The sequence below is a fragment of the Amblyraja radiata genome, chromosome 8 (genome assembly GCF_010909765.2).
Source record: "Amblyraja radiata isolate CabotCenter1 chromosome 8, sAmbRad1.1.pri, whole genome shotgun sequence".
In the NCBI taxonomy this organism is placed as follows: Eukaryota; Metazoa; Chordata; class Chondrichthyes; order Rajiformes; family Rajidae; genus Amblyraja; species Amblyraja radiata.
The window spans coordinates 7457614-7471391 of record NC_045963.1 but is presented as its reverse complement, the minus strand read 5'-3'; the positions used below and the strand labels follow the sequence as shown (position 1 = coordinate 7471391).

At 47.2% G+C, this 13778-nt stretch overlaps 1 protein-coding gene across 7 annotated transcripts in view; it reads right to left on the bottom strand.

Annotated features, from left to right (window-relative positions):
• The window catches only part of birc6 (baculoviral IAP repeat containing 6), a 344318-nt gene that overhangs the window by 97317 nt on the left and 233223 nt on the right, over positions 1-13778 (bottom strand). For all 7 annotated transcript variants that reach the window (XM_033025120.1, XM_033025122.1, XM_033025124.1 and 4 more), the window contains 2 exons: positions 9782-9978; positions 1640-1940 (listed from right to left, as the gene is read on the bottom strand). In XM_033025120.1, coding sequence (XP_032881011.1) covers positions 1640-1940; positions 9782-9978 — 498 coding nt within the window. The remainder of the gene's footprint in view (positions 1-1639; positions 1941-9781; positions 9979-13778) is intronic.

The window sequence follows — 13778 nt, the reverse complement described above, 5'->3', positions numbered from 1 at the left end:
GTCTTCCTTGGCTACTACAAATACAAATTTTTCTACTACAAATCTCAAATTGTGGAGTGCAGAGGCAAATAAATAAATGATGGGTCTTTGTCCCAAACATTATGGAGGGCACTGTATATATGTTTGTCTGAACTTCTTCAAAGTTGCTACTTTATCTGCTTCCATCTCTTCAGCTGGCAGCACAACCGACTACTCTCCAAGTAACACAAAACCTGGCTTGTAAATCTCCTTTAAGTTTTCCCCCTCATATTGAAGCTATGTGCTGTCGTATTTGACATTTACTTCCTGGAAAAAAATTAACCTACTTCCATATCTATGTCGCACATAATTTTATATACTCCTTGATCTTCAACCTCCAATACTCCAGACAAAACAATCCAAGATTGTCCAACCTCTCCAAATAGCTAACACCCTCTAATTCAGGAAGTAACTCACTCTCTGCCTCCACATACTTACTGTAATGGGGCGAACAGAACTGCACACAATACTCCAATGTGGCCTTATCAAACTGTTTATATAGCTGCAACATGACTTCCTGAAGTTTATACTCAACACCCTGCACACAAAGGAAAGCATGTCTTCTACCCTCTTTATCATTTCACCTACCGTATTTCCCAGTAATGAAGACGCAACTGCGTCAGAGACGCACCCCCAATTTAAGTTGCTAAATTTTGAAAAAATGATGGGGGGTGGGACAGGATCAAAGGTGTGGTTTAGTCCAGGGGTCGACAACATCGGCTGCGTGCCCCGGGACTGGCTGCAGTTCCCAGATCCCAGACGTCCCCGGAACTGGCTTCAGTTCCCAGATGTCTTGCATCCCCGGGACTAGCTGTGGTGCCAGGGAGGAGGGAGAGGAGAAGGAGAGAGAGAGGAAGAGGAGAGAGAGGAAGAGGAAGAGGAGAGAGAGGAAGAGGAGAGAGAGGAAGAGGAGAGAGAGGAAGAGAGAGAGAGAGAGAGAGAGAGAGACCTCCACCTCCACCGGTTGTGCCTGTGCCGAAGGACACCGTGGCTGGCTGGCGGGCCGGCCGGCAGAAGGCGCTGAGGTGACTGCCGGTTCCGCTGTCCGATTCCGGCAGCCGCTCGCAGCCACCTGAGTTACTTCCCTCCCCGGGCCAGACTCCCCGCTGTCCTTTTACAGCCGCTTCCCACTTTACAGCCGCCTCCCATAAGCTGCCAGCAATGAGGGATAGACTTGGCTATACCTCAGTACAGCGACATCGTTCTTGATGTTGCTGTACTGAGGGATAGCCTAGTCTATCTTTCTTGGCTAACAACCTAACCTTTGTCCCCCAAGACTCAGGTAAATTTTTGTGCCTTATTTTTGGGTAGAAAAATAGCGTTTTCATTGCCGGGAAATACGGTACTTGTGTTGTCACTTCCAGGGACCTATGACTTTGCCTCTGCTAATATCCCTCTGCTCATCAATGTGCCCAAGGCTCCTTCTGTTTACTGAATATTTCTCTCTTATATTTGTCCTCCCAATGTGCAACACCTTGCATTAGTCTGGATTAAACTCCATCTGCTATGTTACGCTTCTCACTGAAACACATATTGATAAATGCTTTGATCATCTTAAAATAGCGACAGAAAAAAACCAACATTCAGTGTACGTAACAACAAATGTGCCTCTTGTACTTACTGCCTTCTCCATCGTCAGTCACTCCCAGCACCAATCGGAGCAAACACTGAGCGTGCTTTCTTTCTTTGAGGAGCACCTCTGCGTAACCTGGCAGACGCAGGAAGAGTCCAAAGGCTGCAAGAGAATGTGCTGGGATGGGAGACATGGCAGGAACAGTTGATTTGATTGGGGGCGGCTCTGCAGTTATTGTTTCGGGGGCTTCATAAACCAATTCACCAGACTGTTCGATGGTGACCCACTCAAACTGCTCATTGTCCTTGGGCTTTTCTTGTGAAGTAGATGTTACCACCGGAGCACTCACCTAAATGCACAAATGGAAGGTGGCAAAACATTAAAAGTACATCAATTGTGACAAATTCATTATTTCTCAATTATCTTTCTAATTAAGATCTGCCAAACAGGAGCTTAGCTGAAACAATTGTCCCATTAGTTCAATGTGTTCCTTAACGTGTTGGGCTATAAATTTAAGTAACAAATTAGTCATCATTTTGGTTTGTTCTATCCCAGCTTGTGTTAAATTGTCTTGTAGAAGCAATTAGAGATCTTGCACAAAACTTGCAAACCCCTACAGAAGACAACTCATAATTGATCATGTTGTTCTTGATTTAAGATGTTATACACTTATAGAGTCAGATGACCACTGCTAACCTGATAGTGGATTAAAAACACAGTGAAGTCCCCACACACTTGTTAACAAGGAATACAGTTGCCCAGATGAGCACAGCCAGATGGACCAGGTGAATAACGATTTTGGAAGCACCCACTATCCACGTAGTCTGAACCAGCTCTGTTAACCCTTCCACTATGTCCCCGCTGCCAGAGCAAGAAAGGAGGGGAGGAAGGGGAACATGACGCTGTGGAACATTTGGAGGAAATGGAAGAATTAAGCCTGTCAGCAGAAACACCACTGCAGGATCCCGACCTGATCCTTTTTACGGACAGTTCTTCCTTTGAAAGTGGCACAAGTGGATAGCAGGCACGTGCCGTGAGTAATTACTCAGGGTATGCAGTCAGTCGGCTTTTAAAAATAAATCTTAAACCGCGCATGCGCAGATTGTTCTCCTCTCCGTAAAAATAAAAATAAGTAACAATTCAATTTGCCCAAGGCTTCCAAATCTCCTTCATTATGAATTACTGAATGGGTGGGGGGGTGGAGGATGACGGCAGGTGGAGAGATGGTGGGAAAAACGGGAGCACACCGGGACAAGTTGAATCAGTTGTCATCTTATTGAATACTTGTTCAAGGGACCAATTGGGGGGAGAGTTCCTTTCACAGCGTGTGGGGAGTCTGGCCAGGGGTAAAGTTGCGGGGAGGGCAGGAGTGTTGAGGAGGAGGGGGTCGGGGATCATGCCAGTAACTCACTCACCGCAGCCGCGGCGCTCTGGGTATGGAGCCACCACATTGTGGCCGGGGAGGGAAGTAGCTCGGGAGCTGCGAGCGGCCGCCGGGACCTCAGTGCTTTCCGCCGGCCCGCTTACCTCTGGCAGTGCTCTTCGTCTGAACATCTCTCATCTGCCGCTCGCCGGCTTCACTCATGTCAGCCGCTTCCGGCAAATCTTTACATTCCGACAGCCGAGTAACCTCAATAGGTCCCTTGATCGCACTGTCGGAATTTAAGGATTTGCGGGAAGCGGCTGACATAAGCGAGGCCGACGTGCAGTAGGAGAGCACTGCCAGAGGTGAGCGGGGGCCGGCAGAAAGCTCTGAGGTCCCGGCGGCCGCTCGCAGCCACCCGAGCTGCTTTCTTCCCTGGCCACAATGCGGTGGCTCAGACGGAGAGCACTGCCAGAGGTGAGCAGGGGCCAGCAGAAGGGGCTGTCCGGTCCCGACAGCCGCTCGCAGCCACCCGAGCTGCTTTCTTCCCTGGCCACAATGCGGTGGCTCAGACGGAGAGCACTGCCAGAGGTGAGCAGGGGCCAGCAGAAGGGGCTGTCCGGTCCCGACAGCCGCTCGCAGCCACCCGAGCTAATTCACTCCCGGCCACAATACGGTGGCTCTGCGCCTGGAGCGTCGCGGCAAGTGGGTCACTGGCATGATCCCCAATCCCCTCCTTCACAACGCTCCTGCCCTCCCCGTAACTTTACCCCGGGCCAGACTCCCCAAACGCTGTTGAACGAGCTCTCCCTCCCCCCCCCGCGCATGAAAGGCACGGAGAATTATGCCTATCTAAGAGATCGATCTCTATTTATATTTAATAATTATCTATATTTAATATTTAATAATTACCATTTTATAATTTTCGTTAGGGTAGGCAGACGACAGATGGCACAATGGGCTAAGTGTTCGGCTGGCGACCGGAAGGTAGCCGGTTCGAATCCCGCTTGGAGTGCATACTGTCGTTGTGTCCTTGGGCAAGACACTTCACCCACCTTTGCCTGTGTGTGAATTTGTGTGAGTGATTGGTGGTGGTCGGAGGGGCCGTAGGCGCAGAATGGCAGCCACGCTTCCGTCAGTCTGCCCCAGGGCAGCTGTGGCTACAGAAGTAGCTTACCACCACCGAGTGTGACTGAGGAGTGAATGAATAATGCGATGTAAAGCGCCTTGAGTATTAGAAAGGCGCTATATAAATCCCATCCATTATTATTAGTATTACTTTGCCTACCCTGATGGCATGTGCCTGGTGGATAGGTTGGTCAAGAAGGCTTTTTATACGGTGGCCTTCATCAGTCAGGGTCCTGAGTATAGACGTCGGGACATAATGTTAGTTAGACGTTGGTGAGGCCACGCCCAAGAGTATTGTGGTTAGATTTGGTCTCCCTGCTACAGGAAGGATGTTGTCTAGCTAAAAGAATGCAGAGAAGATTTGCTAGGATGTTGTTAGAACTTGAGGGCCTGAGAAACCAATCCCAAGTCTATCTAACCTCTCCCACCTGTAGCTGCAACCCTCCAATCCAGGCAGCATTCTGGTAAACCTCCTCTGCACTCTTTTCAAAGCCACATCCAGCCTGCAATGGGGCAGCCAGAACCGTATATAATACCAAAGCGAAGTCGTACAGAGCTGCATCACGATTTCCTGACTCTTATACTGAATGCCCCTAGCAATGAAGGCAAGCATTCGTTTCCTCAATATGGAGGAAACTTAGATAATTTCCTCAATACGAGTCAGCTGTATTGGCAAGAGAGTCCATTCACATGGTCTCTGTGCTTGAGAACGTGGCAAACCTGCCAGCTAAGGCAGTGACCAAAATAAATGACAAACTAATTGCTGTCCGCAAGGTTGCTCTTCAGAATCGCATGCTCCTAGGCTTTATCCAGGCAGCGAAGGGAGGTACCTTGATCAGGGATGGAATGTTGCACGTAGATTCCAGATAACTCCAAAGACGTTTCTAACCTGGCTGCTCACATCCACAAGGAAGCAGAGGAAGCAAGTAGCCGTCTCCCTCCCCCTGTGGAGCTGGGCTCTTTGGTCACCTCTTTAGCTACCTCCTCTGTTCAAGTTTCATTTTGTTTATTATCAGTTATACTTCGTATTGTCTTTTTATGCTTATATTGTTGAAAACAAATGGTAGATGGCCCAGCTAAGATTAGATCCCACAGAGGCTGTAGCCAGCTCTTCTTGCACTCAAAAGCACTTCCTATATCGAGAGAAATGTATATTTTTCAGGGCTCACCTGCCATAGGTATTGGAGGCTCTTTCTAAAATATGAAGACTATTAAAGATATCCGATGATGTGCGCTTGCATTCTTAGATGAAACATTTTCTCTTGTTTTGATCGAAGAAGCAAAGGGGAAACTGCGGAGATTTGCAGAGGATTGCTGGTGTGAGTGTTATAAGCTGCTGACTCCTTGAAAAGAACAGTCTGTCAACTTCAGCCCAAAAACAGCGAGTAAACCCAAGGTGATAATTGATTTAAAAATCTAGTCAGATCACCAGGGCAGCACGGTGGTGCAGCGGTAGAGTTGCTGCCTTACAGCGCCAGAGACCCAGGTTCAATCCTGACTACGGGTGCTGTCTGTACGGAGTTTGTACCTTCTCGTGACCTGCGTGAGTTTTCTCCGAGATCTTCGGTTTCCTCCCACACTTCAAACACATACAGCAGGGGTTGGCAACCTAGGGGCCAGGACCCATGTTAGTGAGTGGATAGCAGGCCACATCTATCACCAACGTTAATAAATTGGCTGCAGCGCCCAGGTCGCCTGCGAGCCCCGGGACTAACTGCAGTTCCCAGGTCGCCTGCATGCTCCGGGGCTGGCTGCAGTTCCCAGGTCGCCTGCGAGCCCCGGGACTAACTGCAGTTCCCAGGTCGCCTGCATGCTCCGGGGCTGGCTGCAGTTCCCAGGTCGCTTGCATGTTCCGGGACTAACTGCAGTTCCCAGGTCGCCTGCATACTCCGGGACTAACTGCAGTTCCCAGGTCGCCTGCATGCTCCGGGGCTGGCTGCAGTTCCCAGGTCGCCTGCATGCTCCGGGGCTGGCTGCAGTTCCCAGGTCGCCTGCATGCCCCGGGACTAACTGCAGTTCCCAGGTCGCCTGCATGCTCCGGGGCTGGCTGCAGTTCCCAGGTCGCCTGCATGCTCCGGGACTAACTGCAGTTCCCAGGTCGCCTGCATGCTCCGGGACTAACTGCAGTTCCCAGGTCGCCTGCATACTCCGGGACTAACTGCAGTTCCCAGGTCGCCTGCATACTCCGGGACTAACTGCAGTTCCCAGGTCGCCTGCATACTCCGGGACTAACTGCAGTTCCCAGGTAGCCTGCATGCTCTGGGACTGGCTGTAGCGCCCAGGTCGCCTGCGAGCCCCGGGACTAACTGCAGTTCCCAGGTCGCGAAAACTAATTGAAAAAAAAAAATAAGCCTGCGGGCCGGATGATTTTGGGTTGTGGGCCGGAACCGGCCCGTGGGCCATAGGTTGCCGACCCCTGACATACAGGTTTGTAGGTTAATTGGCTTGGTATAATGTAAATCGTTGCTAGTGTGTGTGTAGGATAGTGTTAGTGTGTGGGGATCGCTGGTCGGCGGGGACTCAGTAGGCCGAAGGGCCTGTTTCCACGCTGTATCTCTAAACAAAACTAAAGTGAACAACAACCCCGTATTAGGACAAAGGTAATAATGCCAAACAGCCCCCTGGGATCAGGACCAATAAGGAGGGGACCAAACATAGGGTGATTGGTTTTGACCCACAGAGATTAATAGACTCATTGTCTCCTATAGATAAGACATTTTCCAGCAGATTTCGTAGACGTTTTAGCTGTGTTCTGCAGGTGATTAGGCGTTTTCTTGTCTAACTCTCTCCTGGATATGTAACTACTGTCGGCTGTGAATAAAGAATCCTTGAAAACCACCACTGGACCCCGAGTATGATTAAAAAATGCGTTTTAACAACTTCTAACCTCAAATTCATTGTGTTTGAAAAAGCAATCTGGAATCAAGTCAGAACAGTCATGACACTATTGCTATTTATTTCTGGGACAGATGGCAAAAGTCAGGGAGCAATCGAGGCTCTGGTCAAGAATAAGGAGGCATGGGACAGGTGCAGGCAGCTGGGATTAAGTGGTTCTTCGAAGGAGTTTCAGGAACTGAGGAGCACACTAAAGAAGGAAATCAGGAGGTCAAAAAGGGGGCAGGAGTTAGCTCTGGCAGATAATATTAAGGATAATCAAAATAGATTTTGTAAGTTCATTAAGGGAGAAAGGGTAACTAGAATGAGATGGGGCCCTCAGGAATCAAAGCAGTCACCTCTGTGTGGAGCCACAGGAGATGGGCAAGATCCTCAATGAGTAATTCTCCGCTGTTTTTACCGTGGAGAAAGACACGAGGACCGGGGAACTTAGGGCAGTCACTGGAAGTGTCTTGAGGGCAGTTAGTATTGCGGTCAGTCGGATACTGAACATGCTCAAGCACATCTCCCTGGTCTCATCAGATATATCCGAGAACACTGAGGGAAGCTAGAGAAGAAATTGCAGGTACTTTGGCAGAGGTTTCCGAGTGTGGAAACGGACCCTTCGGCCCAACTTGCCCAAGCTGACATACATACCCCATCTGCACTAGTCCTACCAGCCTGCGTTTGGCACATATCCCTTTAACCAATCCTATCCATGTACCTGCCAAAATGTCTCTTACATGTTACGATGGTACATGCCTCAACTAATCCCACCGACAGCTCATCCCATCACCCACCACCCTCGGTGTAAAAACGTTACCCCTCAGGTTCCTATTAAATTGTTCCCCCCTCACCTTAAACCCATGTCGTCTGGTTATCCATTCCCCTACTCTGGGCAAGAAACTCTGTGTGTTACCCGATCTATTCCTCTCATGATTTTGTACTCCTCTATAAGATCACTCTGCATATATCTATGCTCCAAGGAATAGAGTCCAAGCCTGCTCAACCTCTCCGTAAAACTCAGGCCCTCCAGTCCTGGTAACAACCTTGTAAATCTTCTCTGCACAGTTTCCAGCTTGACAACATCTTTCCTATAACATGGTGCCTACATCAGAACACAATACTCTAAATGTGGCCTCACCAACATCCTATATAACTGCAACATGACCTCCCAACTTCTATAATTACTCTGACTGATGATGCCCTTTGTGTTGAAAGCCTTTTTGACTGGGAACCATACGCTAGTAAGTCTAACATCGGTGCTCAGAAAGTTAATAGAGAGTATTCGGAGGGATCAGATATACATGCATTTAGATGGACAAGGGCTGATTAAGGATAGCTAGCAAAGTTTTGTATATGGGAGATAGGTTTATGAGGGGAATAGATAGGGTTAATGCACTGAATCTATTATTCAGAGTAGGGGGAATCAGGAACCAGAGGTCATAGGTTTAAGGTGAGAGGGGAAAGATTTAATAGGAATTTGAGGGGCACCTTTTTCCACACACAGGATGGTGGGTATATAGGTTGAGCTGCCAGAGGAGATAGTTGAGGCAGAAACTATAACAACGTTTGAAAGATATTTGGACAGGGACGTGGATAGGTAATGTTTAGAGGGAAATGGGTCAAATGCAGGCAGCTGAGACTAGTGTAGATGGGGCACCTTGGTCGGTGTGGCAGGCTTGGCTGAAGGACCCGTTTCTGTGCTGTATGATTTCATGAGTCAAGCTTCAGCGTGGAGATATAGTTGTAAATCATAATGTATAAACATGACCCGCATAACGGAATGATTGGCCAAGATAGAAACACTCCTAGAAATTCCAAGAAAACCAAATTCCTAGAAAAGATAACTTTTCTGCAAAATAGTTACTCTTTAGTGCAGGGGAAGTGGGTCATGGTGATCTCAGAGCACAAAAGTGGAAGGGTGGCAACTGGAGGCTACGGAGGTTGCGTCTGCAGGGGTCGCGGTGTTGGCACACTAAGTCGATTGAGCTCAGCTTGGGGCAGATGCACAGAGCCACAGTAGAAGGAGCTTGATGGCATCACATTAGACCAGGCTAATCTCTGCTTCATCAATCCAGTGTCACCAGGACAGCTGGGCCATAATTGCACTGTTCAGAGACTTGGGAGTTACAAGATGGTGCTGGAATGTGGCTGGCGACTCTATGTGCTGCTCCAGAAGAGAATCTATTGCACTCATGTACTGTATGATTTGACTGGATAGAATATAGAATAAGCTTTCCACTGCATCTCTGTGCACATTACAACAAATAACTAAACTAAATGATAAACAATTTATCATTTGAATGATAACATGGTTCAACTTCTAATAGGGATTTTCAACCGGGTGTATTGAAAATATATGCAGAATAAACAGTAATACAATAACACAGTTGACATTAGGTTCATCAGATCACAGAGCTAAAACTACTGTTTCACATTGTCCTCCTGCTGTGCCCACCTCTATCTCCAGTAAACCCACCCAGCCTTGCATTCCCAACATGATAACGCAGGACTGGGGAACTTAGAGCTGTTCTAACCAGGTTTCTCTTCAGTTCCTACAGAAGGCGACTGAACCAAGGACCCTAGAATCGGAGCAAGGGGCACGGCCCATATTCTATGACTTCAACATTTAGTTAGCTTGTTACGCCACCATGGCATTCTGCAACTGGAAATGGATGCTTTCACTGAGACTGGGTAAAAATCATTAAATGGATATTCTAATTACTCTGATGTTTCATTTGAACATGTGTAACTTTACATAACTGCCATTTTGGTTGATGTTATAAATGGTTATTGAATACATTCTGAAAAATATTTCTTACTTGCTGGATAACATCAGGATACAACATTGGCAGCCTTTCAGCAATGAGCGCTAGTCCACCCAGACCAGCAAACACTTGCAGCGGAGACTGGATTGGATTAGTTTCAAGCAAAGATTCATCTAGGACAGCATCTAAACAGTCATCGCTAGATTGCAACACTTCATCTTCAGGGCATGTGGTCAACCCATCTCCAAGCTCTGCAAAAATATTAAAAATAAATTAACCAACAAATTATTAAAACAAAACAATACTGACAAGGCATGGGACTGATAGGAAATCGGTTAAGAGGTGGATGGGAAGTTTACAAATATTCATGAGCAAATTTATAAATATCATGCAGTGGGAGACGTATGACAAATAATTTAATAATTCAAAATCAGAAAACATAATCAAAATCCTGAGTTATTTTGCAACGCTCCCTATTATGGAAATTGTCACATTGCAGAGAGACAACAATGGCACAGTGGTAGAGTTGCTGCTTTACATGCCTGGGTTCCATCCTGATTACGGGTACTGTCTGTATGGAGTTTGTACGTTCTCCCCGTGAGTTTTCCCCAGGTGCTCTAGTTTCCTCCCACACTCCAAAGACGTACAGGTTTGTAGGTTAATTGGCTTCGGTAAAGATTGTAAATTGTCCCTAGTGTGTAGGATATTGCTAGTGTACGGGGATTGTTGGTCAGCGCAGACTTGGTGGGCCTGTCTCCGTGCTGTATCTCTAAACTATGGTTTGCTTGGGAAGCTATGTTCCATACATAGGCATTTTTTTTTTAAAGCCTTCAGTGCCATTATATAAATAAGACAGATCCCATTTGTTAAAAGGCAACTGTGGAGGCCTCAATAGGCCCGACTATGGGTGGACATGGGATGGGGACTGGACACTGTGCCTTCACTCATAATGGGAACCATGGTGGGGGGATGTTTTTATGTTTAAAATTCTTTATTATTGTTATGTTTGTATTCTTTCTTTATGTGCTGCAAAGTGGCAAGAAGCATTTCACTACACCTAGGTGTATGTGATCAATAACATTTTCTTATCTTATCTTATCTTAAAAGATACCCATAAATAAGCAATTTGCAAACAAACAAGCAATGCAAGATATCAAAGATCCAACTATCTTTCAAATATTTGAGATTAATTTAACAAAACCCCTCTCAAAAATGTGCTCAAAAAATTCTTCCCATGAAGAGGAATTGAACAAATTATCAGACACTAAATGCCGAAGTAACTCAGCGGGGACAGGGTCTCGACCCAAAATATCACTCATTCCTTCTCTCCAGAGATGCAGCCTGTCCCGCTGAGTTATTCCAGCATTTTGTGTCTATCTTCGGTTTAAACCAGCATCTGCAGTTTCTTCCTACAAAATTTTTCATATACCACAGGGAAACATCACAATATTATCATTGACTTGATTCTGCAGCATTTCAAAACTTTGCACAAGGGAAGAAACACCACGTAGGGGAAATACATGGAGAGCAGCTAACCACAGTTGTAGTTGAAAAGGTACAAATTCAGGAAGGTGCAGGTAGAGATGGAGAAGCTGGAGAAGCTGAGGGAAAATCTAAGTAGGTTGAACATTTTTGCACCAAAGGTGAAGGACCATGAAATGGCATAAAATTCCAGCTGCTTTAGGAATGAGATGGAAAAAAAATACAATTTAGATAACAGATAGGATTTATAGCATTGAACCTTTAAATTGTGAAATATTAGAGAAAGCCATAGATTCATGCAGCTTTTAAACAGGCCCTTTGGCCCAACTTTCCCATGCTGACCAACATGCCTCATCTACACTTGTCCCACCTGCCCGCACTTGGCCTATAACGCACTAATCCTGTCCTATCCATGTACCTGCTGCTGAGCTTCAGCTGTTGGAATAACATTAGTCACACACCGTGATTAAGATCCAAAGACTTTATTAACGTTACAGCATAGGTAACTTCATCTTAGCACGTTATTCTAAAAGTGAGAGAGTAAAGGCAGAGAGGCTTTCTGTTAAACTAGTGGGCGGAGCTACAAAGTATGACTCATAACATGAGTGACACTGATCTACATCCTCCCTCTTAAAGAATTCAATGTCAGTACAAAACAATTGACTAAATAAGGCATGCATAGCAGTTGATAGGAAAGTCAAACATAGCTTGGGTACTTCACGGTGGGCTTGCAAAGACGACCAGTACGTGTGGGATAAAGACCATATCCGTTTTTCCCCACCGGAGACAAGAGCCGGAGGCTTCACAGGTGATGGAGACTGAACCAACATTCCCAGTGATGAAACAGGGGACTGTGGCGCAGACGGAGCGGGCGTTGCCACTGGCAAAGCAGCCGTTGCAGAAGTGGGTTGTTGTGCTGGTGTAGGCGGATCAATGCCGCTGGACACGGACGGAAGTACACTTGTACGGTCTGGATAATACGTAGGTGGAGCTGGCTCATTCACAGGCAGGATATGTTGTCTGTTACACCTGTAGGTACCATCATCGGTACTGACCAGATATGAGCGTGGCTCAGAAGCAGTTCCAGATATTACACCGATACGGTCATGGCCTTTGTCAGTCTGCAAACGAATCACCTGCCCCTTGGTTAATGGTGGCAGCGGCCTATTCGTCTTGTCATACCGCTGTTGGCACTCTTGACAGCCCGCTCAGCTAGTCCATTCGACTGTGGAAATTCAGGGCTGCTGGTGATGTGGCGAAAACCCCAGCGTGCAGCAAATTCCTTGAAATGTTGGCTGGTAAATTGACTGCCATTATCAGATAACAGTATGCAACATGTACTGAAAAACGGCGAGCAAGCTTCGAAACGACCCCGCGAGAAGCGGGGCTGCTAAGAAAATCAATGTCAAACCATCCTGAATACGAATCGACGAGTACCAAGTACTGCTTGCCATGCCACTCAAATATGTTAGCTGCGACTGTAGGTCACGGGAGTGCAGGAGCCGGATGTGAAAGAAGTGGTTGCTTTTGTTGGTGAGGTGCCAAGCTGTTGCACACTGCTCAGGATGCCACATTCTCGGTGATGTATTCGGCCATGCCAGGCCAGTAAAATATGTTTCTTGCCCGTAGGACAGTAGCTTCATCGCCTGGGTGCCCTGCGTGGATAGCGTTAAAATACTTGCTGTGCAGCGAAGCAGGGACCACAGCCTTGTGTCCTTTTACAATAATGCCATCCTGCAGTACTAGCTCATCGCGGACGGCATAGAAAGGCCGAACTGGCAACGGAACATTGTACTGTTTGTCTGGCCACCTGAGCTTAATGACGTAGGCAAGCGACCGCAGAGTACTGTCAGCAGCAGTGTGGGCAATCAAGTCCTCCACACAGGACGAGGGAGTAAAAGACACAGTCATTACAATAAAGTCATCATCCGGCGAGGACGGAACCTCGCAGGTCTACCGGGGTGCACGCGAGAGTGTCAGCCAGGTGCATATCCTTCCCAAGTTTGTAGGTCAGAACAATGTCATATTTTTGAAGTTGCAGCAGCATCCGCTGTAGGTGCCCTGGAGAGGCATGAATTGGTTTGTTAAAGATGCTGATCAGAGGTTGGTGGTCAGTTTCAATCGTGACCGTTTGTCCAAAGATAAAGTCGTTAAATTTCTTGCAGGCAAAAACAACCGCCAACAGCTCTTTCTCAATTGGGCGTATCGTTGTTCTGTGTCAGTCATAGTGCACGAGGCATAGGTAACAGACTTATTGCCGCTACCATCATTTTGAAGACATGCTGCGCACAGTCCGTGTTGTGAAGCGTCACAAGTCAGAGTGACCGGTCGTTTGGGATCAAAGTAAGCGAGAGTAGGAGCACAAGACATCTGCTGCTTAAGAGTGTCGAATGCCCTCTGCTGTTGCTCGTGCAGTGTCTTTGTGTGTAAGCTGGCGCAAACGGGGCTGATATTTCACTGAAGTCCGGAATCAATTTGCTCAAGTAGTTAACCATGCCAAGGAATCTCTGCACGTGCTGGGAGCTCGTTGATGGCACTGGTTTTCGCCGGATCAGTTTTTAGGCCATCT